At 44.7% G+C, this 27604-nt stretch overlaps 1 protein-coding gene across 2 annotated transcripts in view; it reads right to left on the bottom strand.

Annotated features, from left to right (window-relative positions):
* KCMF1 (potassium channel modulatory factor 1) overlaps positions 1 to 27604 on the bottom strand; it is a 79174-nt gene that overhangs the window by 2710 nt on the left and 48860 nt on the right. For both annotated transcript variants that reach the window (XM_039543270.1, XM_039543271.1), the window contains exons 3-6: positions 27008 to 27147; positions 14528 to 14629; positions 11394 to 11568; positions 6603 to 6885 (exon numbers count right to left, since the gene is read on the bottom strand). In XM_039543270.1, coding sequence (XP_039399204.1) covers positions 6603 to 6885; positions 11394 to 11568; positions 14528 to 14629; positions 27008 to 27147 — 700 coding nt within the window. The remainder of the gene's footprint in view (positions 1 to 6602; positions 6886 to 11393; positions 11569 to 14527; positions 14630 to 27007; positions 27148 to 27604) is intronic.

Raw genomic sequence — 27604 nt, 5'->3', positions numbered from 1 at the left:
AAGAGAGCTGGAATCACACAAAGATGATGGGCCTTTTTTACAGAAACACCCCGAAATTTAATGTTTTCTAAAGCAGTAGTAACTATTAATGACATCTTTGTTTACTGCATTTTTCTTCTATTCTCACCTAAAATGTAATAAAATATCTAATGTACATAAAAACAACCTGGTTACCTACCTTTCATAACTGTTGTTCCTCGAGATGTGTTGCTCATGTCCGTTCCATTCTAGGTGCATGCGTGCACATGTGCGTAGTTGTTTGAGATTTTTGCCTTAGCAGTTTCCATAGGGTTAGCTGCAGCGTCCACTTGAGCGCCGCACCCATGCTGCGATATATCCAGTGTCGCCAACCCTACGCCCTCTCAGTTCCTTCTAACAGAGGGGCAGGAGGGTGGACATGGAATGGACATGAGCAACATATCTTGAAGAACAACAGTTACGAAAGGTAGGTAACCGGTTTTTCTTTGAGTGCTTGTTTATGTCGATTCCATTCTAGGAGACTCACAAGCAGTGTCCCTGGTCGCGGGCTCGGAGTTCACAAAGCGAGCATTGTCTCGGGCTTGCTGGGTGAGTGCATAATGAGACAAACATGTGGACAGACGACCAGGTAGCAACCCTGCAGATATCCTGAATCGGCACCTGGGCCAGGAAGGCTGCCGACAAAGCCTGCGCCCTAGTCAAGTCGGCAGTCACGGTCGCTGGTGGAGGCACCTTTGCCAGGTCATAGCAGTAACAGATGCAGGCTGTGATCCAGGACGAAAACTTCTACACAGACACTGGGTGACCTTTCATCCTGTCTGCCACTGCAATGAACAACTGCGTTGACTTACGAAATGGCTTGGTCCTGTCTATGTAGAAGGCAAGCAGTCTCCTCACATCCAGGGAGTGCAATTTGCACTCCTCTTCCGATTTATGAGGCTTTGGAAAGACAAGTAAGTATATGTCTTGGCCAGTATGAAACTACCTTGGGCAGGAACACTGGATGAGGCCACTGCTGGACCTTGTCCTTTTAGAACACCATATAGGGTGGCTCTGAAGTAAGCGCCCTGATCTCAGAGACCCTACGGACGGATGTTATTGCGATCAGGAAAGAAACTTTTCAGAAGAGGAGAAGGGAGCAGGAAGCTAGAGGCTCAAAGGGAGGACCCATGAGCTGCGACAGCACAAGATTCAGGTCCCAGGGAGGGATGGGATCCCTGACATGAGGGTAGAGATGCTCCAGACCTTTCAAAAACCGGACTGTCATGTCGTAAGTGAAGACTGACCTGCCCTGGAGCAGAGGTTGGAAGGCCAAAATAGCGGTCAAGTGGACTTTGATCGATGATAAGAACCCCTGGAGCTTGAAGTGCAGAAGATAATCCAGGATAGCCTGCAGTGAGGCCTGCTCAGCCTGGATACCCTGGTCCAAGGTCCAGCCCGTGAACCTCTTCCACTTGGCCAGGTAGGTAGCTCTGTTGGAGAGCTTTCTGCTACCCAAAGGGCCTGTTGGACTCGGACCAAGTATTCCAGTTCTTCTGCATTTAGCCATGCAGAAGCCACACTGTCAAGTGCAGCGCCATCAGGTTTGGATGCAGAAGACTGCCGTGGTTCTGGGACAGCAGATGCGGCCAGAGAGGCAGCTGCAGTGGGGTGGCTAGCGAAAGGTCCATCAGCTTGCTGAACTAGTGCTGCTGAGGCAACACAGGAGTTATCAGGATCACCTTCGCCTTGTCCTGTTTGACCTTCATAAGGACCTTGTAGATTAGCAGCACCGGGGGGGGGGGGGGGAAGGATATATCAGACACCCCCCCCCCAACCTTGGGAGCAGAAAGGCATGAACAGATCCACCTGGGGAGTCCCCCACCTCTGGAAGATCACATGGACCACTCCGGGTGGAGCGACCACTCGTGGAGAGATGAGAAGGTACTACTGAGGTGATCTGCTACCATGTTCTTGGTCCCAGGCAGATGTGCGGCCACCAGATGGACAGTATGCCACACACGGAAGTCTCAAAGGCAAATAGCATCTTGGCAAAGGGCTGACGACCTGGCCTGGCCCTGCCCTGCCTGCTGATGTACTACATCGCTGTGATATTGTCCTTCATGTGAGGCAGGAAAGCCTGGCAAGCCAGGCGAAGCGCTTTGAGCTCCCTGACGTTTATGTGGAAGGACAGATTGCTCCACGACCAGCGGCCTTAAATGCTGAGTTCGCCCAGGTGGACTCCCCATCCCAGGTCCGATGCATCAGAAACCAGGGTCAACGATGTGGACAGGGCTGCTAAGGGAACTCCCTCCACCAGCGATTTGGGGCTCAGCCACCAATCTAGAGATGATTGGATGTGAACTGGTACCCTGATCACCCAGTCTAGATCGTGACTGCTGGGGATGTAGACCAATGCCAACCACGCCTGCAGTGGCTGGAGATGGAGCTGAGCATGCTGGTCCACGTACGTACATGCGGCCATGTGGCCTAACAACCGCAGGCAGGTGTGAGCAGTGTTGAGCGGGCAGTTTTTCACATGGGAGATTAGGTCTGATATGGCCTGGAAATGCGCCACCGGAAAGAAGGCTCTGGCTCGTGTGGAGTCGAGAACCGCTCCAATGAACTCTATTCATTGCACAGGCCTTGAGGTTGATTTCTTTTTGTTTATCAACAGGCCCATGTCACGACAGGTGGAACAAACAAGATCAAGGCTTCTTTACACCTGACCCCGAGATCTGCCTTTGATGCGCCAATCATCGAGATATGGACAGACCTGAACTTCTCCACGCCTGAGGTAAGAGGCCACTGGTGCCATACCTTTTGTAAACACCCTTGAGGCAGAGGAGAGACCAAAGGACGACGCTGTGACTGCAAATAGAGACCGCCCACCACAAAACAGAGGAATCGTCTGTGACCTTGGAAGATAGAGATATGGAAATAAGCGTTCTTCAGATCGAGGGCGGCGTACCAGTCTCCCGGATCCAGGGAGGGGATGATGGAGGCCAGGGAGACCATGCAGAATTTCAACTTTTTGGAGAGACTTCTTGAGGCGCTTCAGGTCCAAAATGGGTCTTAGACCCCCCTCTTCACTTTCAGGATTAGGAAATAACGGGAGTGGAACCCTTTTCCCCTCATGTCCCAGGGTACCGCCTTCACTGCCCCCAGCTGCATGAGGTTCTCAACCTCTTGAATAAGGAGTTGATTGTCAGAAGGGTCCATGAAAAGAGATTGTGTGTGTGGCCCAGAATGGCAGGGTGTAGCCCTGAGATACAATCTCTAGCATTCAACTGTCCAAGGTGACCCGTGACCAGGCCAAACAATAGGGACGAAGACGGTTGAGGAACTGCGCCTCATGACCACCACCGACGAGACCACCCTAGCTGCTGAATCGGCCGCGTCCCACGCCATCTGGAAGGAGAACCTTGCAACTGTTGTAGCCTTCTCCACCAGGGCCCCAAATTCCTGGGCCGAGTCCTGGGGCAGTGAGTCCTTGAACTTACGGAGGGAGTCGCATAAATTGAAGTTGTACCTCCCCAAGAGAGCCTGGTGGTTGGCCACCTGGAACTGAAGGGTGTCCGCCTGTTCGGCCATCTCCTCCACTTCCAATCCCAAGTTCGTAGCCACCCTATGAAGCAGGGCCTGATGTTCTTTGAAATCACCTGGTGGGCTCGCGCAGGAGGGGCCAGCCACCACCTTATCTTGGGATGAGGATGACGACTGGGTCACTGGGGGAGGCCCCGATGGATCATCCCCAATGTGGGAAGAGGGTTTCGGGGTGGGCGCATGCTCCTCTACCCTGGCCTCCAAGTGTGCTACACACACCAAGCTCAGTGCCACCAGTTGCTGTTCTGAGGTGGTGGCCGAGGAATGGACTGACTGAGGCATCGGAATCACAGGCTCCAGTAGGGCCACTGTGCCAGCCACTGGCCTTGCTGCCACGATGGCATCACAGAGGTCGACGCAGCCTCAGGTGCCCACTCGCATTGGTGCTGTCATGGTGAAGGGCTGAATTCCCTTTCTGAACTGGAGGAAACACCTTCTGGTGACCACAGAGGGGCCATCAAAGCTTGTGCCTCATGGTTAACAGTAGCCACGGGAGACAGGTGCCTTGAGTAGTAGGATTAGTTCCAGGGTGGGAGGGATCAGTACCACGACAGAGACCACTCCCACTGTGGGGGACAGCCAGCAGGAGGATGATTGGTGCCAGCAATATGGTGACCGGTGCCTTCCTCTGGACAATCTGCATGGAGAGGGCAGAAACCGTGACCGTGGTGCTGGCAATGTAGAACGTCCCGCAGAAGACAGAGACTTCGGGAGTGGAGACGGGGATCGCTGTCTCATCTCCAGAGACAGGCATCATTCACCCACCCTCTGGGGGGTCTTTATGACTCGCTTGCCCTCACCATTTATGACTGGCTTGCGGCACACACGATGACGGCAGAGCTGGTAGAGGCCTCTGCTCTCTGCGCGCTGGGAAAGCCTGGGAGGGCTTTGGCACTGCCACCAGTCTGGGTCCGTTACTGCTCCCTGGAGTCAATGCGAATCCCTCAGTGGGCTAGGAGGTCCCATCGGGGTGGGGGTGGGGGACACAGAGGTCCCATGTGGTTCCGGTGTGGGCAGTTGGCACAAACTGGGTCCTTTGCCCTTCTTGCTTGGTGCAGGGGAGTCATTCTTCTTCCACCTCTTCTTAGGCAGTGCTGGAGAGCAGTGACAGGCAGAGCCTGGTGCCAGGGGTGCGCTGCACACTGAGGCTGAGGTGCTCAGGGCAGAGTCTGGCTGGGAAGGCTCAGGCACCAGGCAGAGAGCAGCCTCCATCAGGGGGGCCCTCAAATGGATGTCTCGCTCATTCCGAGTTCTGGGACAAAAGTTCTTACAGATGCGACACTTCTTCTCAGGTCATTCCCCCAAGCATTTGAGGCAGCTGCTATGGAGGTCACAAACAGGCACAGATCTGTTACAGTCAGAGCAGGGCTTAAAACCCTTAAGGCTTGAAGACTGAAGTAGAAGAACCGCTAGCCCTCGCGAGGCAAGGGAAAGAGGTGCTCTGACTAACCACCACGGATGGTCAGAAGGAACTGAGAGGGCGTAGGGCCGGCGGCCCCTAATATACCAACACATGGGCACGGCACTCAAGAGAGAGTCACAGCCGACCCTACAGATACCGCTACAGCAAAAATCTCCAACGGCCACGCACGTGGGCACGCACATACCTAGAATGGAACTAACATGAGCAAGCATTTGAAGAAGAAACTCTATTCAACCTCCAGTTGAGGATGAAACATTCATTTCCTGTTAAATACCATTTAATGTTAACTTCCAGGTTCTCTTTCTCTACATTAGAGCTCAAACTGATAGGCTGATATAACTGGAAATGCTCTTACTTTCCTGGAAGGAGTAATGTAAACAAGAAATTATCTATAAAGTAACATCCCTTTATGCCTCTCAAACTGATGCTAGAGAACTCGAGAAGCAGTGAACAATGTTAACATGGATACAACAAGTGGACAAACACTGGTGTTTAAAATGAGATAAAACAAAATTTTTCTGTTTGCATTTATACTGTAGGGATCCAGTCAAAAATTCCACAGCTATACTTTGAGCACTGTGGTGGCTAGGACAACTGTAAGAATCAACTCCTCTACAAAGTCAGCAGAAAATGAATTTGTAAGTGGTAAAAATGGTTGTAAACCTTATGACTACACAAACTTTTAACTACCCCACAACTATGTGGGGAAAAAAGTAACACAGTTATGTGAGAGAGTGCCTCTCACCTACACCCAGAAGGGAATCTAACTGGATACTCTTGCTGGCAACTTCTTGGGACAGGAGCGGTAGGAGAGCTCTCTCCATGGCAGTATGCAAAAGCTGGAAGCTGATTGCAAGCAACATCTGTTTGACTTTAGTTCCTAGGTTGGTTTTTCATTTTAGTCTCACCTTTACTCCTGACAACATGGATGCAGCAATAGCAGTTAAAAGCCATTCATTATGGCTCGCATTTCTGCAACCAGTGTTTTCATTTTGTACCTAAGTGATTAACTGCCTCGGAAAACAGCTGATATCAATTACAAACAAACTGAACTAAATTAAATTACTCCTATAGCGTACATATAAATGATATTTAACCTCATTCTAACTTTTTGTGTGGAACAGATGGTGAATAATGCAGTGCAGTTTTACAGGCTATATGAAAAACATCGCATTCAGACCAAGCACTTGCATGTTTAATAGAATAAATATAGCTAATGCCCTACTGATGATCATCCATTACTAGTACTAAATCAAAGTGCAAAATCATTTTGCCAAGATTTCGATTGTCTATAATTCAGAACTCTGTGGCACCTGCAGATCTGCTGAACACTAGCGTATGCATTTTGCATGATCACCTATTGGCTAAACGAATTATGTTGGGCATTGGAGATTTGGGGGATATGGGATATTAAGCTGCAATTAAATACCCAACTAGGCATGGCACTTAAGCATGTGCTTAACTTTAAGCATATGAGTAGTCCTATTGAACTTAATGCAACAATTTATGGGCTTAAAGTTAGCTACGCGCTTAAGCAACTTGTCAAATTAAGGGTCAAGAATAGGGATAGTGCATGTAATAAAAGTAATTGGATTACGTTTTTAGAATAAGTTACCTTGTAAGAAGAAATTGGGAGTTCTGGATAGCCTGCTGACTATTTTCTGTGTTAGATGTGTTGGTTGTTGCTGTAGATTGTGTAATAGTGGTGGTGACACTGCTTGTATTGGTGCGTCTGGTTGCATTGCGTGCTGTCTCCAGTTGTTGTCGTGCTGCCTGCGCATGTTGTCGTTCTAACTGCAGTTGCATCTGCAACTGCTGTAACTGAGAAGCAGAAGGGCCAGAGGAATTGAGCTGTCCTCCTGCAGAACGCCTCACGCCTGATAACTGAGATAAAAGCTCTGCAAAGAAGAGAAAAGTACTACGGTGAAATTTGCTTAAATTGATACTAACAAATGAGAGTACAAGTATTTCCTGTGCATCAATATCCCCAGCTCTTCTTTCTTTCTAAAATACTTCTTCATTACTTATCTCACAGACTGCCATCTGGGCGCATAGTGCTTTACGGAACACTTAAGACACATTCCATTCCCCAAGCTCAAAGCATCATTTATACTATTCATTTCTTTACTAAGATGAAAAAATTCTCAGTCTGAAATCGTTTGAAAGGGCATTTCCTAGAGATTATGGACTGACTACAAGGTGGTATCTTCAGTTGCCAGTTCCCTAAAGTTTCAGAGTAGCAGCTGTGTTGGTCTGTATCCGTAAAAAGAACAGGAGTACTTGTGGCACCTTAAAGACTAACACATTTATTTTAGCATGAGCTTTCGTGAGCTACAGCTCACTTCTTTGGATGCATAGAATGGAACACACAGACAGGAGATATTTATACATACCGAGAACATGAAAAGGTGGAAGTATGCATAACAACAAGAAAAGTCTAATCAATTGAGATGAGCTATCATCAGCAGGAGGGAAAAAAAAACTTTTTGAAGTGATAATTAAGATGGCCCATAGAAGGTGTGAGGAGAACTTAACATAGGGAAATAGATTCAATTAGTGTAATGACCCAACCATTCCCACTCTCTGTTTAGGCCAGAGTTAATTGTATCTAATTTGCATATTAATTCGAGTTCAGCAGTTTCTCTTTGGAGTCTGTTTTTGAAGTTTTTTGTTGCAAAATTGCCACCTTCAAGTCTGTCACTGAGTGGTTAGAGAGGTTGAAGTGTTCTCCCACTGGTTTTTGAATGCTATGATTCCTGATGTCAGATTTGTGTCCATTTATTCTTTTGCGTAGAGACTGTCCGGTTTGGCCAACGTACATGGCAGAGGGGCATTGCTGGCACATGATGGCATATATCATGTTGGTAGATGTGCAATTAACTCTGGCCTAAACAGAGACTGGGAATGGTTGGGTCATTACACTAATTGAATCTATTTCCCTATGTTAAGTTCTCCTCACACCTTCTATGGGCCATCTTAATTATCACTTCAAAAAGTTTTTTTTCCCTCCTGCTGATAGCTCATCTCAATTGATTAGACTTTTCTTGTTGTTATGCATACTTCCACCTTTTCATGTTCTCGGTATGTATAAATATCTCCTGTCTGTGTGTTCCATTCTATGCATCCGAAGAAGTGAGCTGTAGCTCACGAAAGCTCATGCTAAAATAAATTTGTTAGTCTTTAAGGTGCCACAAGTACTCTAGTTCCCTAAAGTGTTATTTTCTAGGCAAAATGGGAGTTGCCTCAGCAACCATTTCAATTTTGGCGTAAGTTCATAGGTGCTCTCCCCCCCCGCCCCACTATCTCTATGCTATACACGAGGGAAGCTGTGCTAAAGAAAAATGACACTTCTGACACTTCTGTCAGTTAGTTTTGGGGAATATTAATAAAAAAGGTAATAATTGGAGATATACCAATCTCCTAGAACTGGTAGGGACCTTGAAAGGTCATTGAGTCCAGCCCCCTACCTTCACTAGCAGGACCAATTTTTGCCCCAGATCCCTAAGTGGCCCCCTCAAGGATTGAACTCACAACCCTGGGTTTAGGAGGCCAATGCTCAAACCACTGAGCTATCCCTCCCCCCAATTCAGAACATAGATTTCTACCATACTGTACATTGTGTAAGTTCTGATGGAGTCACAAGATAGGCAGTAAACTAGTTTTCTCTGAATTCAGATAAATAATATACTTATATTTGCCTGGCAGGTGTTCGTATGACTTCCCTCATACTGGCCTAATAAAGATGCCTATTGCTACAAGGATAGTAAAGACCTGCCTAGATAACGACATGTCTGGCTTTGGATTGGGCTAATATGGAATTGTTCAGTTTTAGGGGGATCAGAGTGGGAACTGAGGTGAGTTTTGTCTGTACAAAAAGGTATTTTAAAAAATAAACAGTGTAAAAAAAAATACTGCCCATATGTGATGATAGAACCTATGTGCATTCGAAAAATTGGTGGGAAGCCTTAATTTGTTGTGTTTTGTTTGGGGAGGGAGGAGGGACATTTTGTCTTTTGCAAACAATTATCCCTTTGAAATGTTTATACCTTTGTATTAGTCCCAGAAAGGTTTTGGAAGTTGGAAGCAAGAGGCGTGCTTGCCACTTTGCACTGATTGGAAAAAGGGGACTCTCCAAACTCATGAGGGTGGCTCTAAGCAATTGAATCCTGGACTCGATTCACTTAATTTTAACATTGCTATTTTTAAATTTACCCATTTTGCTATGGAAATGTGGGTTACAAAAAGAAACAAAAGCCCTTAATTCTTGAGATAAAAAAACCAAAACTGTAATGCAATTATTCTAGGTAACTTCTACTGCCCTTTCATATTACAGGTCATAATTTCCTTCCATCTTTCTTTACTGTATTGTCCAGAAAAGGCTGGGCAGTACAGGACATACATTTCTGGAGGGGAAATGTAAGACTGGGGTGTGTTGGGGTCACCCTGTAATGATAACCCAACCTGGTAAGAGCCAGAGAGTGTAACCTGTGTGTGGCTGGAAGGCTGCAGTTACACATAGACACTCAGGATGTGGCTTGCATGCTGGAAGGCTGTTTGTTAGTGGCCCAGGTGGGATCTCCTTCAGCAAGGCACTGTACGGGCTTGGCTACACTTGTGAGTTGCAGCGCTGGTAGAGGCTTTCCAGCGCTGCAACTTAGTAACTGTCCACACCTGCAAGGCACATCCAGCGCTGCGACTCCCTGGCTGCAGCGCTGGCTGAACACCTGGTCTGCTTGGGGTGTAGCGAGTGCAGCGCTGCTGATCCAGCGCTGCTCGTCAAGTGTGGACACACACCAGTGCTGTTATTGGCCTCCAGGGTATTAGGAGATATCCCAGAATGCTTTTAAGTAAATTACTCTCTTTGTTTTGTTATGCAGCCTCTCTTTGTTTTGTTGTGAACTCAGAGCTCCGGAGCTGGAGCTGCTTATCTAAACAAACACAGTTCCTGTTTGCTGTGATTAATCTGTAAGTGACTGTGAACAATCAAATGAGATAACCCCCTGCCTACCTCATTCACAGGGGTTGAGTGTTTGTTTGATGAGAGAAAGTTGGTGGGGGGGGGGGGGAAGGGAGTCCGTGCTGCTTATCTGGTCTGCAGGCTGTTTGCAATTAAGACTAAGGGGTTGGAAAAATTTTCTGATTTTCAAGGCAGGGAGCTAATACACAGTGTTGGCTCCAAAAATCCACTCTCTCTCTCTCTCCCCCGCTCCCTGTCACAATACACCCCACCCCCCTCTTTTGAAAAGCACGTTGCTGCCACTTGAACGCTGGAATAGCTGCCCATAATGCATCACTCCCACCAGCGCTGCAAATGTGGCCACACTGCAGCGCTGGCAGCTGTCAGTGTGGCCACACACCAGCGCTGTTCCTACACAGCTGGATGACCAGCGCTGTAAACTCCCAGCGCTGCAACTCTCAAGTGTAGCCAAGCCCTAAGGCACCCAAGGCTGCAGGGCGGGGGTGACACAGCTGCACATTAGTCTGGATTATACCCTTGTATGTCACAATCTCATTATAGACAAATTTTTCCTACCCCCAGAATCATAAAATGGAACAATAATACTTAAAGGGTATCCGTGTACATCCTAAAAATCCACAAACGTCTATTTGGAACTTGAAAATGAGAGACTTTCCTCTCCCCAAACTCTTCTGAACTTGACCAGAAGCTGCCCCAAATGATTACAATTACAACAGGTCATTTTAGTAATCTTTGAAAATTTATTTTAAAATTAGTAAGTCTGCCACTCAGTCTGCAGTCTGAATGCAAACAGACGACATTTTGTAATGTTTATCAATAATATCAAAATGTAGCTCATTTAATCTTGATTAACGCTGAAGTATAGCACTTTTGTGTGGAGTAAAGATTCAGACACCTAATCTTCCCCATGAGTAATTCTATACACGTGACAAATACAAATTAGAAGCATTGAAGTAGATAATGGATTTTCAAAACACTGTTCACTTTTAAAATATATAAAAATGCATGCAGGTAGGCTGTCTGAGGGGGCTGGACCAGAGACCTTTGGAATGTAAAGGACCAGAGTGTTTAGATTCAATCCTTCAACTCAACCAGGGGCTTGTTACTGAACTTTTAGTAAACTACTTTTTAAGACTCAGATTTGGAAGCATTGTCTCATATGACAATCTGGGTTTTTAACTTTCAACTTTACCTTGGAAGAAGGCACATTGCTATCAATAAAATCTCATTTGGGGGAAGGGGGAGAAGGTCCTAGTGCATGCGCACGCTCTCTCTCACACACACACACACACACACACACACACACACACACACACACACACACACACACAGAGTGTAAATATGGACAAGCAGAGCAACCATTCTCTTGGATGTTGTCACTACATGTGGAGAAAAACTCTAAAGGGAAAATAAGGAATGACGACTTACCAGCTATAGGATCCATAGCTTCCCTATTGCTTGGAGAATATGAACTCTGCGAAGATGAAAGCCCACCAGTGGAACTGCTAGTAAAGTGCATGTTTGATCTACGTGCGCGAGGGCCTCCCAAACCCCGGCCTGGGTGAAACATTCTACGCACATGCCGAACACCGCTGGACTCATCGTAACCGAACAGTTAAGAAAATACCAAATTGTTTGATAGTGTGTTAAATGCGAGAGCTTTACCAGTAGAATGGGCTGAGAGGATAGCACACTATTCTACATACAGGTATTCAACTTCTTTGTCAAGTATAAAACAATTCAATCTTAACTATGCAACCAGAACCTGTAGTGCCATAGTACATGGAACTCAAAGACTGCTATAGTTATTTGCACCAAGAGTCACTATTATTCTCATATTCACTATCTTCCTTGTCTGCAGAGAATCCTCCCTCTGAGACTTCTTGTTTGCTGTATCAAAAAAGTGTTTTCTAGATAATTTAAGAACCTCTGTTGCTTGTTTGGTTCAGTACTCAACAGATGTGTGGGTAGTTACAATCCCCAAGTTCTGGATACTGATTACTGAGATCCAAGAAACTTCCTGGCTGCAGCAGGGAGTGGGGAGCCAAGAGCCTGCGGAGTGGGGGCAATCGGGCTCCTGGGCTGCGTTTGAAGCCCGTGCTCTCAGCCCCCCACGCGACCCCTCTTAAGTAGGTGGAAGTGCTCCTGGTGAGGATGCGCACCACTAACAGAAGGAGGGTAGTGTGGACATGAACCACTGCAGTAATTACCTATAGAGGTCGACTTAAGTTTCTAGTGTAGACACTCAGTGTAAGCTTGAAAGTTTGTCTCCCTCACCAACAGAAGTTAGTCCAATAAAAGATATTACCTCACCCACCTTGTCTCTCTAATGTCCTGGGACCAAAACAGCTACAACAACACTACATACAAACACATCCTGGTCTATTTTAATCACAGCCCTATACTAAAGATCTTCCAAATGATGTAGGTGTCCACTAAGGGATTCTGAGTGCAAACAGGAGCCATGGATTTCACACGCTTGCTTTTTGGTGACAAAAGGCACAATATTTTGGGAATTAGTCGTAGATGTAAACTGATAATACTGTAAAGCTCAGATCTGGATTCTTAACTCTCCCAGAGTCCACAGGTGTTAAGAGCTCATGCTCAGATACAAGTGTAGCAAAGTAATATCAGGACATCACACAGCAGTGTTTTAATAGCTCCTTGACTTTGACAGCTCTCCTTCTTTTCAACTGCCAACTGCTTGACGAAATAGATGTTTCTCCTCAATGATCCTCTCCCCCAAGCCCTTAGTTACTGAGCAATAAGGAAAGGGAACCCAATGGCTCCAGTAAGCCTGCATAATGCTCCCCAAGCTCGTGTGTTTGTAAGTGTATTATAAGGCAGTGTGAGCTTCCATCTTTAATTTTCTTAATGTTTAACACCTTCCATATTAGATATGGACTATGCCTAGTTTAGAAACCAAAATATTCATTTTGTAACGGTTAGCACTGCAACCTTAACTTAGTATCTTAAAAGCAAGCACTGATTTTTCTGGCTTTTCTTCACTGCTGGTAATAAATATTCTTTAATTGAAAATTAGCAAACAGTTTCATCAATATGTGAGGCAGCCTCAAATACTCTTTAAAACAGCTTGGGGGGAGGGGTCTGGGTGGAGGGCAAGAATACCAAAGGTGTAAATTCTAATTCAACACCTCATTCACCACAATTAGAAGTTAACGTCAATGTGTAATTGGGATTATTTAAATGCTAACACTATAGGCAATCAAATAAAATCACAACAGAATTGCAACTATTACCTCAAACACTATCTACTTTTCCCCAGAATGAGAAACTTTTGATGTTTTTTTGAAAGAATACCTAACCTGAAAAAATGGATAAGTGACGTAAATTCACTCTTCCAATTAAAACATTATTAAATTTCTTTTAGAGATATAGAAACATTTTATGATAATTATAAATGCTTTAATCCTATTATCAGCAACTATTCTATGTGTGTTTCACTGTATAGAGTAATTATAATGAACTCTCAATATGCTGTAGGAAGTTGCCCAGCAAAAAAATTAAATTAGAACAAAATTATCACATTAATTGACGCAAAAGAAAATAAACAGAAATATGTTTCTACAGAGAAGTACGTTTTAGCTCTTCAGTCAGCAGAAAAACAGGATAAATCCCTACAATCTATACCCAAGCTAATGAAAAATCAGCCCAAAGTTACAAGAAATCTCCTGTTAACGTATCTAATTATCATAAAAACGCCATCAAAAAGCATGAAAGTATCCCATTAAAAATTACAATATATAGCTGAAGTAAAATGTTTTAAAAGTCATTCCTCAAAATCAACCCACAACCACCTCTCAAACCCTCAAAAAATTGTTTATGGCATAAACTGATTCATCATGTTTGGTGTGTAGTTATCTGCAATGTACTGGTGTATTTATATTACTGCTTTGGACCAGTAGTTTTCAACATGGGGTCCGCTGACCCCTGCGGGTGCGCAGACTATGGCCTTGGCTACACTTGCAAATTTGCAGCGCTGCAGCAGGGTGCGAAAACACACCCTCTCCAGCGCTGCAAATTGCGGCGCTGCAAAGCGCCAGTGTGGTCAAAGCCCCAGCGCTGTACGTTATTCCCCATAGGGAGGTGGAGTACGGACAGCGCTGAGAAAGCTCTCTCCCAGCGCTGGCGCTTTGACTACACTTAGCGCTTCAAAGCGCTGCCGCGGCAGCGCTTTGAAGTGCAAGTGTAGCCAAAGCCTATGTCTAAGATTTCCAAAGGAGTCTGCACCGCCATTTGAAATTTTTAGGGCTCTGCAAAAAAGGTTGAAAACCACTGCTTTGGATAGATACTGTCAGCAGGCAATTTTATTTGCATCTATTTGTTGGTTTTCAAAAACACTAGCAACTTAGATTTTTTTAGTAGTAGTACATTTAATTCTACAGTAGCTCTTTCATATCCTGGTTTTCCAACAACTAAACTAAGTGGCAGTTCTGAGAGGCTAGTGGAATTAAAATGCCACAACCTGCTTGTAAAATCAAAACAAGTAGTTAATGTATGTCATACAATCCTGCCTTTTTACTTGACTTGAGAAAGGATATTAAATCTCTAGGAGCTCTGTGTTCCAGTGTAAGATGTGCTGCAAAGTCATCTGTGACATGATTAGGATCCCCTCCAGGTAACGCTGCACATATTGGACAAATCTGAAATGACAGAGTCAGAAAAACAAGTTTAACAACTTCACAAAACAGCAACATGCGTTCATCATTCTGGGCTGATCTCTTAACAATAAGAAACTATTATGCTTTAATAATCAAATTCTAATGCTGCATATATGTAGCCACAAGTAAAAAGTAGTTAAAGTGTGTTCAAAAAGCACTATTAGCTTAACCAGTTTGTGTGTGTGTGTGTGTGTGTGTGTGTGTGTGTGTGTGTGTGTGTGTGTGTGTGTGTGTGTGTGTGTGTGTGTTCGTTCCCCTCTTAGGGCTTGTCTACACTGGCACTTTACAGCGCTGCAACTTTCTTGCTCAAGGGTGTGAAAGTTGCAGCGCTGTAAAGCGCCAGTGTGAACAGTGCACCAACGCTGGGAGCTATGCCCCTCGTGGAGGTAGGGTTTTTTTTTTTTTTTTTTTTTAAAAGAGTGCTGGGAGAGCTCTCTCCCAGCGCTCTGCCGTGACTACTCAAGACATGTTAAAGCGCTGCTGCGGCAGCACTTTAGTGTTGCCAGCATAGACTAGCCCAGGGGTCTCAAACTCAAATGACCACGAGGGCTAGTTCATTGGCCCAAGGGCAGCATCACTGACACACGCACACACCCTTGCTGCCCCCGGCCCTGCCCCCACTCCACCCCTTCCATGAGGCCCTGCCTCTTCCCACCCCTTCCCTGCCCCCATTGCAATCCCTTCCCTGAAGTCCCCACCCCAACTCCGCCCCCTCCCTGCCCCCAGAGGGTGGATGAGGGATGTGGCGGGGGCTCAGGACAGGGAGTTGAGGTGCAGCAGGGGGTTGAGGTGCAGGCAGGGGGTTCAGGGCAGGGGGTTGGGGTGCAGGAGGGTGTTGGGGTGCAGAATGGGTGGGGGATGCAGCAGGGGGCTCAGGACACGGGGTTGAGGGGTGGAGGGCTTCAGGCTGGCAGCGGCGTACACCGGGGCCACGGAGGGCTGCTGGCCCCGGCCTGCTCCGGGAAGTAGCTGGAACCATGTCTCTGCAGCCCCTGGGGGAGGGGGACACAGGGCTCTGCACACTGCTTGCCGCGCCTCCAGGTACCTCCCCTGAAGCTCCCATTTCCCGGCCAATGGGGCAGGGGTGTGTGCCTAGAAGCCAGGGCAACACACAGACGGAGCCCTCTGCTTCTTCCCCCTCCCCGGCCACAGGGATGTGATTCCAGCCGCTTCAGGGAGCGGCGCGAGGCTCAAGGGGGACAATCCTGCGGCTGTAGTTTGCCCACCCCGGCCTAGAGGTAGGCGGGTGCAGGTTGCTTGGCGGGCCGCAGGAAATAGCCCTGTGGGCCGCTGCGTGTTTGAGACCCCTGGACTAGCCTTAAGTTATGTTTTTAGTAACACCCTAGAAACCCAACATGAAATTTATTTTCAAATCAGATTTGTAACTCTCTGGTTTTACAATTTTTCACATGCTAATTTCTATGCGGATAGAGAGGGTTTGTTTACACATGTTGCTAACAGCTCACGTGCACCAAACATGGCGACATCATCTTGTTCATTCTTTGCTCTTGAAAGCCAGAGGCACTCTCTCCCATTCATTCTATAGGAAGAGTGAGAAGAAAACTACTCCAAAAAGGGAATATTTGTAACATATCACTGTCCGATAGCATCTGAACAGGCTGCCTCCCAAAACAACATTTAGAGAGTCTAAGGATCTTCAAACTATCTCAATTTTTTCCCCCCACCATTGCAGCAACAGTGGAAATATTAGCATGTACCAGACACTAGTATTTTACTGTGATTGGTTGGGTGGGAAAACCCAAGGTTGCATACCATGTCTTGTCTACATGAGAGCTCCCACCATTGCTATCAAGGGTGGTGCAGCAATGATGTTAGCAACAGCAGGAAATTTTAGGTAAAAAGTAGTCAAGTGTAGAGAGACTCAAAACGTTCTAAGGCAGACCTGAGTTTCTAATGGAAATCATGAGAAACAAAAACCAAGATACAGGCCTCGTACATACAACTGGCACAAGTCCTCTTTTTTGCCTTTGCAGGTCAACTTAAATCGTCAGTCTCGTGTGTTTTACCTGCTGAATGCAGACAGTTAAGAGCAAAATAAAGAATTAAAAATAGACCAGATAAGTTTGCTCCTAGTACAGGGATTCTAAAAAACAATTTAAAAACAGTAAATTTAAGTTGACTGTTTCCAGGGCTTTAAATTAGAGCATTTCTTTTGGGCTACATATATATCAACCAGCTTACGTCCAGACTGGACTGCTCACCTTCATGCTGTTGCAAGTGGCTGTGCTCAGGAAAGCACAATTAATTGGGGGGGGGAGGGGGGAAGAGAGGTAGGCTGGAGGGCTGAGGGGTAAATAAACTACTTTGGAAAATAGAAAACTGCTTCAATAAAAACAGCATGAAGCTGCCCGAGTAGCTTGACTGTAGTTATGTTGCATCATGGAGACCTACTATTTTTACAAGTAATGAAGGTGGGGGCAGGATAACAGGAAGACCCTGGAACTCTTCTAGCAAGGCTCAATGGAGCATGTACATCTTCAACACCAAGGGAAAAGTTTTTACTCTACATACTTCCTAGTCCTCAAGAAGATGGGAAGTTAGAGACCTATCCTTGATCTCTACAATCTCAACCACTTTATTTGCAAGATGAGCTTTTGCATGGTCACACTTCAGTAATCCCATCCCTGGAGAAAGACACATGGTTTATAGCTCTCAATATGAAACATAGGACTGGAAGGGACCTCGAGAGGTCATCTAGTCCAGTCCCCTGCACTCATGGCAGGACTAAGTATTAACTAGAGCATCCCTGACATGTGTTTGTCTAACCTGCTCTTAAAAATCTCCAATGATGTAGATTCCACAACTTCCCTAGGCAATTTATTCCAGTGCTTAATCACCCTGACAATTAGGAAGTTTCTTAATGTCCAACCTAACCCCCACCTTGCTGCAAATTAAGCCATTGCTTCTTGTCCTATCCTCAGAGATTAAGAACAACAATTCTTCTCCCTCCTCCTTGTAACAACCTTTTATGTATTTGAAAACTGTTACGTCCCCTCAGTCTTCTCTTTTCTAGACTAAACAAACCCAATTTTTTCAATCTTCCCTCATAGATCATGTTTTCTAGACCTTTAATCATTTTTGTTGCTTTGCTCTGGACTTTCTCCAATTTGTCCACATCTTTCCTGAAATGTAGCACCCAGAACTGGACACAATACTCCAGTTGAGGCCTAATCAGTGTGGAGTAGAGCAGAAGAATTACTTCTCGTGTCTTGCTTACAACGCTCCTGCTAATACATCCCAGAATGATGTTCATTTTTTTTTTTGCACAACAGTGTTACACTGTTGACTCATACTTAACTTGTGATCCACTATGACCCCCAGATCCCTTTCTGTAGTACTCCTTCCTAGGCAGTCATTTCTCGTTTTGTATGTGTGCAACTGATTGTTCCTTCCTAAGTGGAGGAGTACTTTGCATTTGTCCTTATTGAATTTCATCCTATTTACTTCAGACCATTTCTCCAGTTTGTCCAGATATTTTGACTTTAATCGTATCCTCCAAAGCACTTGCAACCCCAAAATCACTGATGAAGATGTTGAACAGAACCAGACCCAGAACTGATCCCTACGGGACCCCACTCATTATGCCCTTCCAGCATGACTGTGAACCACTGATAACTACTCTCTGGGAACGTTTTTCCAACCAGTTTTGCACCCATCTTACAGTAACTAGGTTGCATTTCCCTAGTTTGTTTATGAGAAGGTCATGTGAGACACTATCAAAAGCTTTACTAAAGTCAAGATATACCATGTCTACCACTTCCCCCCCATCCACAAGGCTTGTTACCCTGTCAAAGAGAGCTATCATGTTGGTTTGACATAATTTGTTCTTGACAAATCCATGCTGACTGTTACTTATCACCTTCTTATCTTCTAGGTGTTTGCAAATTGATGGCTTAATTATTTGCTCCATTATCTTTCTGGGTTCAGAAGTTAAGCTGACTGGTCTGTAATTCCCTGGGTTGTCCTTATTTCTCTTTTTATAGATTGACACTATATTTGCCCTTTTCCAGTCTTCTGGAATCTCTCCAGTCTTCCATGACTTTTCAAAGATAATTGCTAATGTCTCAGATATCTCCTCAGTCAGCTCCTTGAGTATTCTAGGATGCATTTCATCCAGCACTGGTGACCTGAAGACATCTAACTTGTTCAAGTAATTTTTAAATTGTTCTTTCCCTATTTTAGCCTCTGATCCTACCTCATTTTCACTGGCATTCACTATGTTAGATGTCCAATCAGCACCAACCTTCTTGGTGAAAACCGAAACAAAGAAGTCAATAACTACCTCTGCCATTTCCACATTTTCTGTTATTGTCTTTCCCCCCTCATTGAGTAATGGGCCTACCCTGTCCTTGGTCTTCCTCTTGCTTCTAATGTATTCATAGAGGTTGCAGGAAAAAACCATCCCGATGTGTAGGAAGAAAAGTAAATATGGCAGGCGAGCAGCTTGGCTTAACAGTGAAATCCTTGCTGATTAAAAGAAGTGGAAGATTGGACAAATGACCAAGGAGGAGTATAAAAATATAGCTCAGGCATGCAGGAGTGAAATCAGGAAGGCCAAATCACACTTGGAGTTGCAGCTAGCAAGAGATGTTAAGAGTAAAAGAAGGGTTTCTTCAGGTATGTTAGCAACAAGAATAAAGTCAAGGAAAGTGTGGGCCCCTTACTGAACGAGGGAGGCAACCTTGTGACAGAGGATGTGGAAAAAGCTAATGTACTCAATGATTTTTTTGCCTCTGTCTTCACAGACAAGGTCAGCTCCCAGACTGCTGCACTGGGCAGCACAGTATGGGGAGAAGGTGACCAGCCCTCCGTGGAGAAAGAAGTGGTTTGGGACTATTTAGAAAAACTGGACGAGCACAAGTCCATGGGGCCGGATGCGCTGCATCCAAGGGTGCTAAAGGAGTTGGCGGATGTGATTGCAGAGCCATTGGCCATTATCTTTGAAAACTCATGGCGAATGGGGGAGGTGGATGACTGGAAAAAGGCTACTGTAGTGCCCATCTTTAAAAAAGGGAAGAAGGAGGATCCGGGGAACTACAGGCCAGTCAGCTTCACCTCAGTCCCTGGAAAAATCATGGAGCAGGTCCTCAAGGAATCAATTCTGAAGCACTTGGAGGAGAGGAAAGTGATCAGGAACAGTCTGCATGGATTCACCAAGGGCAAGCCATGCCTGACTAACCTAATTGCCTTCTATGACGAGATAACTGGGTCTGTGGATGAGGGGAAAGCAGTGGATGTGTTATTCCTTGACTTCAGCAAGCTTTTGATATGGTCTCCCACAGTATTCTTGCCAGCAAGTTAAAGAAGTATGGGCTGGATGATTAGACTATAAGGTGGATAGAAAGCTGGCTAGCTCGTCGGGCTAAACGGGTAGTGATCAACAGCTCCATGTCTAGTTGGCAGCCGGTTTCAATTGGAGTGCCCCAAGGGTTGGTCCTGGGGCCAGTTTTGTTCAATATCTTCATTAATGATCTGGAGGATGGTGTGGACTGCACTCTCAGCAAGTTTGCAGATGACACTAAACTGGGAGGAGTGGTAGATATGCTGGAGGGTAGGGATAGGATACAGAGGGACCTAAATAAATTAGAGGACTGGGCCAAAAGAAACCTGATGAGGTTCAACAAGGAAAAGTGCAGAGTCCTGCACTTAGGACGGAAGAATCCCATTCACTGTTACAGACCAGGGACCGAACGGCTAGGCAGCAGTTCTGCAGAAAAGGACCTACGGGTTACAGTGGATGAGAAGCTGGATATGAGTCAACAGTGTGCCCTTGTTGCCAAGAAGGCTAATGGCATTTTGGGTTGTATAAGTGGGGGCATTTCCAGCAGATCGAGGGATGTGATCATTCCCCTCTATTCGACATTGGTGAGGCCTCATCTGGAGTACTGTGTCCAGTTTTGGGTCCCACAGTATAAGAAGGGTGTGGAAAAATTGGCAAGAGTCCAGTGGAGGGCAATAAAAATGATTGGGGGCTGGAGCACATGACTTATGAGGAGAGGCTGAGGTAACTGGGGATTGTTTAGTCTGCAGAAGAGAAGAATGAGGGGGGGATTTGATAGCTGCTTTCAACTACCTGAAGGGGGTTCCAAAGAGGATGGATCTAGACTGTTCTCAGTGGTACCTGATGACAGAACAAGGAGTAATGGTCTCAAGTTGCAGTGCGGGAGGTTTAGGCTGGATATTAGGAAAAAAACTTTTTCACTCAGAGTGGTGAAGCACTGGAATGGGTTACCTAGGGGAGGTGGTGGAATCTCCTTCTTTAGAGGTTTTTAAGGTCAGGCTTGACAAAGCCCTGACTGGGATGATTAAGTTGGGAATTGGTCCTGCTTTGAGCAAGTGGTTGGACTAGATGACCTCCTGAGGTCCCTTCCAACCCTGATATTCTATGATTCATAGAATGTTTACTTGTTACCCTTTATGTCTCTAGCAAGTTGATCTCCTTTTGTGCCTTAGCCTTTCTAATTTTGTCCCTACATACTTGTATTGTTTGTTTATAGTCATACATTGTAATTTGACCTAGTTTCTACTTTTTGTAGGACTCTTCTTTGATTTTTAGATGGACATTTTCTCAGCTCTGTGATGGGCCCCACCCACTTTCAATGCAAGGCGCACCCACTTAGCCTCGCTACTGTACCCAGAGCCTTTACCAAAGTCTTTCTGGTAGCAGCAACTCATTTCAGATGGAACAGCTTCACTGTTTTCCCCTACCTTGATGACTGGCTTCTTGTTGCCACGACACATCTGGAAGCCTACAAACTGACCTCATCAATGCTTCAACTACTTTCTTCCCTAGGAACAAGAGTGAACTTGGAAAAAAGTCTGTCCTCACTCTGATGCAGACAACAGACTTCATAGGGGCCACCCTAGATTCAGTCACGGTGAGAGCTTATCTACCAAGGGATAGGTTTCACACCATGAACAACCTAATAAATCAGGTTATGTGCAACCCTTGAGCTCGTGTCAGAACTTGTCTCTACACATGGAACAGTCTATTTTATGAAAATCCAACAGCAACAATAATGGTTAATGTACCAGTCAGAGTCCTTTGAACTTGGCAAGAGGGTCCAAACAAGACTGCCCTTTAGTATATGCACTAGCCATTCAATTCCTGACCACTGCCCTTCGATTGTCTTCATCTATTGAAGAAATTAAAATTGGCAACCACTAATAGATTTAACTTCTCACCAAAACTTTGTACCACAGGTATGAAATCTGTTCCATATTTTGAGGAAGCTGCGCAGTCTAAATTTTGAAAATATATAACAAAGATACTACCATATATTTTTCAAGTATAATGAGCACATAATAAGCAGAGCAGGTCAAGAATTTTTCAATAATTTGGGGGGTTGGGGGGAAGGGCTCAGAACATGCTGATTCATCAAAATGCATCAGCTTTGACAAAGGTCTTGTTGGGAAGATCCAGGATGGAATTTTTGGTGAGAGAGCCCAGAACAGCTAATAGCCTGGTGCTTTGGGCGCTCACCTGGGATGTGGGAGATCCAGGTTCATGTCCCTGGTCTGAATCAGGCAGAGAAGGGGACTTGAACCTAGGTCTCTCACATCCCTGCTGAGCACTCTGACTATTGGCTATTCCAGTTGGGGCAGGTGGGTCATGTTTGTTTGTTTGGGTTTTTTTGGGGGTGGGGTGGGGTTGGGGAGAGATGGGAGGAAAGAACTTGAAAGATGTTGGTTTTGTTCTACATTGGAATGAAAACAAATTCTGAAACGCTGAACATTTTTCATGAAACAGAACTCTTGTTTTCCAGCCAGCCTCACTACCAAGTTTAAATATCAAGGGGTAATGCCACCAATTATTACAATACTACAAGTGTCCAAGGAAACTGGGGGCGATGTTGCCCTTCTGAACTGGAAGCTACATCTAAGGAAAGGCAAAAACTTCAATTCTATCCAGTCATACACGTTAACATGGCAATGTTTGAACAGGATCAGATTTATTCTGTTGAACCGATTTCTTTAACCTACTGCCCAAAAGAAGAATGACCAGATACAGGTAAAAACAATCCAATTAGCCCTGCAAATCTGGCTGAAAGTCAGAAAGCTTTTATATATACACAAGCATATTTTGATTACCACTGCTACTGTAAGTACTTGCTTAATGTCAGTATCTAAGCAAGGACAATTGTTTCAAAACATGGGCTCATAAAGCCATTATAAACCTAAATGTCTTTCTCCTCAGTCATGTGCTTATATTCTTTGCTCAACTGCAGCAACACTACAATATTGAAACAAACAGTTTTATAAGTACCTACAATGAAGAGACTTTATAACCAATGCTAAATTCAGCTCTTTACTAACACATCATGCAAATGTGCACCGGGGCTATGAATAAAGTTCTATGGATGAATATATCCTTCAATCACCACAAGCTAGGAACAAAGATATGGATATAAAAATACTGGAGACTGAACTGCAAATAAAGAACAAGGGTTCTCTTTTCAGACAGGTGGAGAACCACAACTCCCACTAAAATCAGAGAGGCAGGTACTCAATATTACAAACTTTGGCCTCAAGTGCCAATGAAAAAAGACATTTTTAAACATAGCTGCAGACCAAAATGTGCCAATTGGAGAAACTCAGAATCACACAATAGTCTGTATCTGCAAAGTTTCAGTGACATCAAGTGGCAGGAATCAGAATTACATCACCACAACAATGACAAAAACGCATCCAAATTTAGGGGTTTTATTGCAATCACTTTATTTAAATGTATCAATTAAAGCTAAACTGGAAATTACCTAAAAGAGGGGGGGCAGGAAGAAGAAAGTGATGTGCACCTGCACTTGATACCAGTGTCTAGGTCTAAACAGAATCAACACCCTCATTCTAACTCTCAAATCCGCCAAGGGTCAAATGTGTTACATTCTTCTTTGAAATGTGAAAAAATAAAATAAAATAAAGGAGTCAGAAGAGAGGAGGAAATCTAAAATGATGAGAGTCATTTCTCTATCATACATTAGGTCTGATGTAATCTGTTTCAAGCTTTCATATTTTTATATCAACCAATAGCAAACAAAGATAAAACTGAGCAACATATAAATTCACTCAATGTCCCACATACTCCTGAAGCATAAAAAGCATCCATACATGAAGCTGGGGAAGATTTCTTGAACTGTTTGATTCCAGAGAGAACTTAATCTAGAATAGCTTAAGAACTGTGCAGGCATTTCTAGTAAGCATTTTTGTTTAAATCAGGTAGTGAAGAGATGTGGACTTTTCTAAGACAAAAGTAATCTAGAGCATAACAGTTCCTAAATAGCTGAGGTGTATAGTCATTAGTGTCAGGCCATCACAATAAAGGTCAAGAACAAAGCATTTAAGGCATCAAAGACGGATCTGTTCAAGAACAGTTTGCAATCTAAGCCTTCCTAGACATAGTAAAGAGGGGTATTTCCCACGTTCAGAAAAAGTTTCAGAGACGGTTAACATTTACAACTCTATTGTATAACGCGGAGTTGAATACCACAGGGTAGGCCTATGCTAGAAATGCTAGACTGGCCCAGTTGCAGCAGTTAGTAGTAAATCCACCTCTCTGAGGGGTAGCTAGGTTGATCATAGAATTCTTCCCTTGACCTAGCAGTGTATACACCAGGGCTTCACAGTCCTGAGCAATGTAATTAAGCTGACCTAACTCTGTATTACAGACCAGCCCCAGCTGCTGTGAACGGATTACTACTATTGAAATCACCAGGAAATCAAGTCATCAATAATAGAGAAAAAGCAAAACACACCTTACAGGACCAATATATCATAGCATTTTAATTTTATGGACCACTGAACAAGTGATAGTCAAATCCAAAGTTCCTCAGCAGGATCCAGCTACCCTTCCTTGATGGGAAGGTCACACTGGCTACATCTACACTGGAAAAACAAACAAACAAAAAAAAACCTAGCCCCACGCAACCTCAGCAGTAAGTCTCAGAGCCCAGGTCAACTGACTTCAGCTCACATGGCTCACATACAGGGCTAAAATTAGCAGTGTAGATGTTCCCGCTTGGGCTGAAGTCTTGGCTCTGAAAACCAACATTGAGGGTGGGTCTCAGAGTCTGGGATCCAGCTTGCACAGAAACATCTACACTGCTATTTTCAGTCCCATAGCACGAGTCTGAGTCAGGTGACCTGGGCTTTGAGACTGTGCTGCAGGTTTTTTTTTTGTTTTTTTTTTTAAACAGTGTAGTGGGCTACCATTAACCCTATCTTTGTAAGAATGAAGCACTTTAAGACTCTGTGCATATATATAGCAATCTCAAGAGCAGTCATTAGGTGGTATAACCTTTTTCTGGTAATGCCTGGACTTTCAGAAAAGAAAGGATGCCCTAGATGATTCTGGAGTCAGAAATCCAAAATGTGCCATACTGACTTGACACTGGAAAAGAACAGGTTAGATAAATACCTGTCAGGAATGGTCTTGTTATTACTTAGTCCTGCCCTGAGTGTAGGGATTGGACTAGATGACCTACTGAGGTCCCTTCCATGGCTCTATGGAATTGTGCTATCCATTTTAACAGCCAGAAGAACGTATCTGATAACTTTTAATATGTATTAACTGAACAACTTTTTATATACTCCATCTTAAGCTGGTTCGTTTATAAGCTGACCCCCCCAAGCTGGATAAGTAAAAATGGAAAAATTTTATGACCCACTCATAAGCCGACTCTCAGGAGTTAGCAAACTTTGGATCCCAGGCCATCAGAATAAGTCACTGGTGGGCCGACATGGTTTGTTTACCTCGAGTGTCTGCAGGCATGGAGGTAAACCTAAGTAAACAAAGTGTCCCGGTGCGCCGGCTGCTTACCCTGACAGGCCGGGACAGCAACTGGTGGGGAAATTTTGGGGGGGGGGGAGAGAGGGAGGGAGAAGCTGGGGGTCAGAGGAGTAACCCCTGTCACCACCCCCCACATAACCCCTCCCCTAGCCCGGGACCCCCAGTGTCCCCATCCCATCCCTTCCCACCTTATCTGGGGAGGGCCAGGGGAGGATGTCTCTGATCTGGCTGGAGCTGCTCCGACAGGCTGGGCAGTGCGGCTGCAGTATGTTCCAGCGGGCTGGGATGGATGGCACAGCTGCAGCATGCTCCGGCGGGCCGGGCAGCTCGGCCACAGCCTGCTTTGGGGGTCGGGGCTGAGTGGCACAGCTGCAGCCTGCCAGCCCTGGAGCTGCAGCTGCTTCGGAGGCTGGGGGAGAGCAGCGTGGCCAGAAGCGGAGAGATTCTGGCCCTACCTCTTCCCTTCTGGCTCTGCTGGCTGTGCAGCCTCTCCTTGCTCCCTCTGTTGGGGGGAGGGGCTGTGTCCCACCTCTCCCTCTCTATACCCGTTCATAAGCCGACCCCCTTCTCTGGTGCTTCCCTTTTTTACTAAAAAAAATTCGGCTTATGAACGAGTATATATGGTATATCTACAAACAATGCCAGATTCATTGAAAAGAGAAAAAGTAGTTTAAAATAGGCAGTTACAAGTCATGTGAAAACCCTTGCTCACCTCCCAATTCCACAGAATAAAAACCACATAGTTACTCCAGTCTACAGAATATGGACAGCGTGCTGATTTGGTGGCTGGGCTGAGAGAAGTGCTGTTGGGACAATTAGCATGCGGCAGGTTCTAAATGTCCCATAATATGCATCAAGAACACCCCCTGCACTCCCCCTCCCAAAAAAAGACAGTCAACATTAGGAATGAGAATTCTGGGCACAGAAAGTAAATTCCATGATATTAGGCTCTCTCCTGAGTTTTTCTGCCTTGTACAATGTTCAGCAATTTCTAAGCTTCCATTTTAAAAGAGTTAAGTTCATCTTTTCTATTGTGAAGATACAGGTGGCATAATGTAAGCCTGATAGAAAACCGTATCCAACCAATACAACATCAGCAAAGGTTGCTCACTGCTCAATTATCCAATTCTCCTTAACTTTAGAACTTTAACTAAAATAATACAAATATTAACATTATTTTTAAAAGACTTTTTCTCTGCCCCTTTCATATTTAGAAAGAAATAAGCTATGTAGAAATTAAACACAAAAAACTATGTTAATACAACATTAAAGCTGGCTGGTTAAAATAAAAAAAGTCAGGTAATGCAACAGTTAAGGCTCCAACAGCAATGGTGACTTGATCATGTTGCATATATGTAGCTTAGTAAAATCACTTACAAGAACACTTCACTCCAATTGTTTTTAAAATATGACAAACATTCTAATCTCTCAAGTGTCTATGTGTACACACCCACACCATTTTTAGAACACATACACAAACTAAAACGAAAGACAGAACAGAGCTTTTATTTCTCATGTTTTCACCATAATTCTAAAGCAATACTGATTCTCCTTACCACTTCTGTTGATGTTTCTGCATGCTCGGAAGTAACATGTTCTTGAAGAGATGTTTCCGTATAACCCATTTTTCCACAATAAGGACAAGTAAAAGACTGTGGCTGCTCTACAGAGAAAGCTTCTCCACCATAGTACAAATCTGGAAAAGAAAAGCAGTGGGTAGACTTCACTCATGAAGAAGCATTACTAGATACACTGGAGATAAAATATGTATGGTACAGTCAACTCCCTTAAACTAGTCCTTTGGTCAAGTGACATTTTAACTCAGGCACTTGGTTATATGTCTGAAAACATAAGGAGACATTGATATTTACAAAAGTGTTCAACAAATTAAACACTCAAAGAAATAAATGGATTATGCTAATTTCATGCTACCAAATACAATAAAACATTAGCATCCAGTAACTGCAAGTGCCTCATGTGCCACTTTCTACCCGAACTTGTCCCCCCCAACTCCACCCCCAAATCACTTTCCCTGATACAAGTTCACTATAGTAGAAATGTTGGGGTAGGCAGGTCTCGAGGAGGTTACCTTGGTCACTGCAAATCTACACAAAAAAGTATTTAAATGTGTGTTGTCTACAATGGTACTCCTT

The sequence above is a fragment of the Mauremys reevesii genome, linkage group 6, assembly GCF_016161935.1.
Source record: "Mauremys reevesii isolate NIE-2019 linkage group 6, ASM1616193v1, whole genome shotgun sequence".
Taxonomy (NCBI): Eukaryota; Metazoa; Chordata; order Testudines; family Geoemydidae; genus Mauremys; species Mauremys reevesii.
This window is presented reverse-complemented; position numbering and strand designations above follow the sequence as displayed.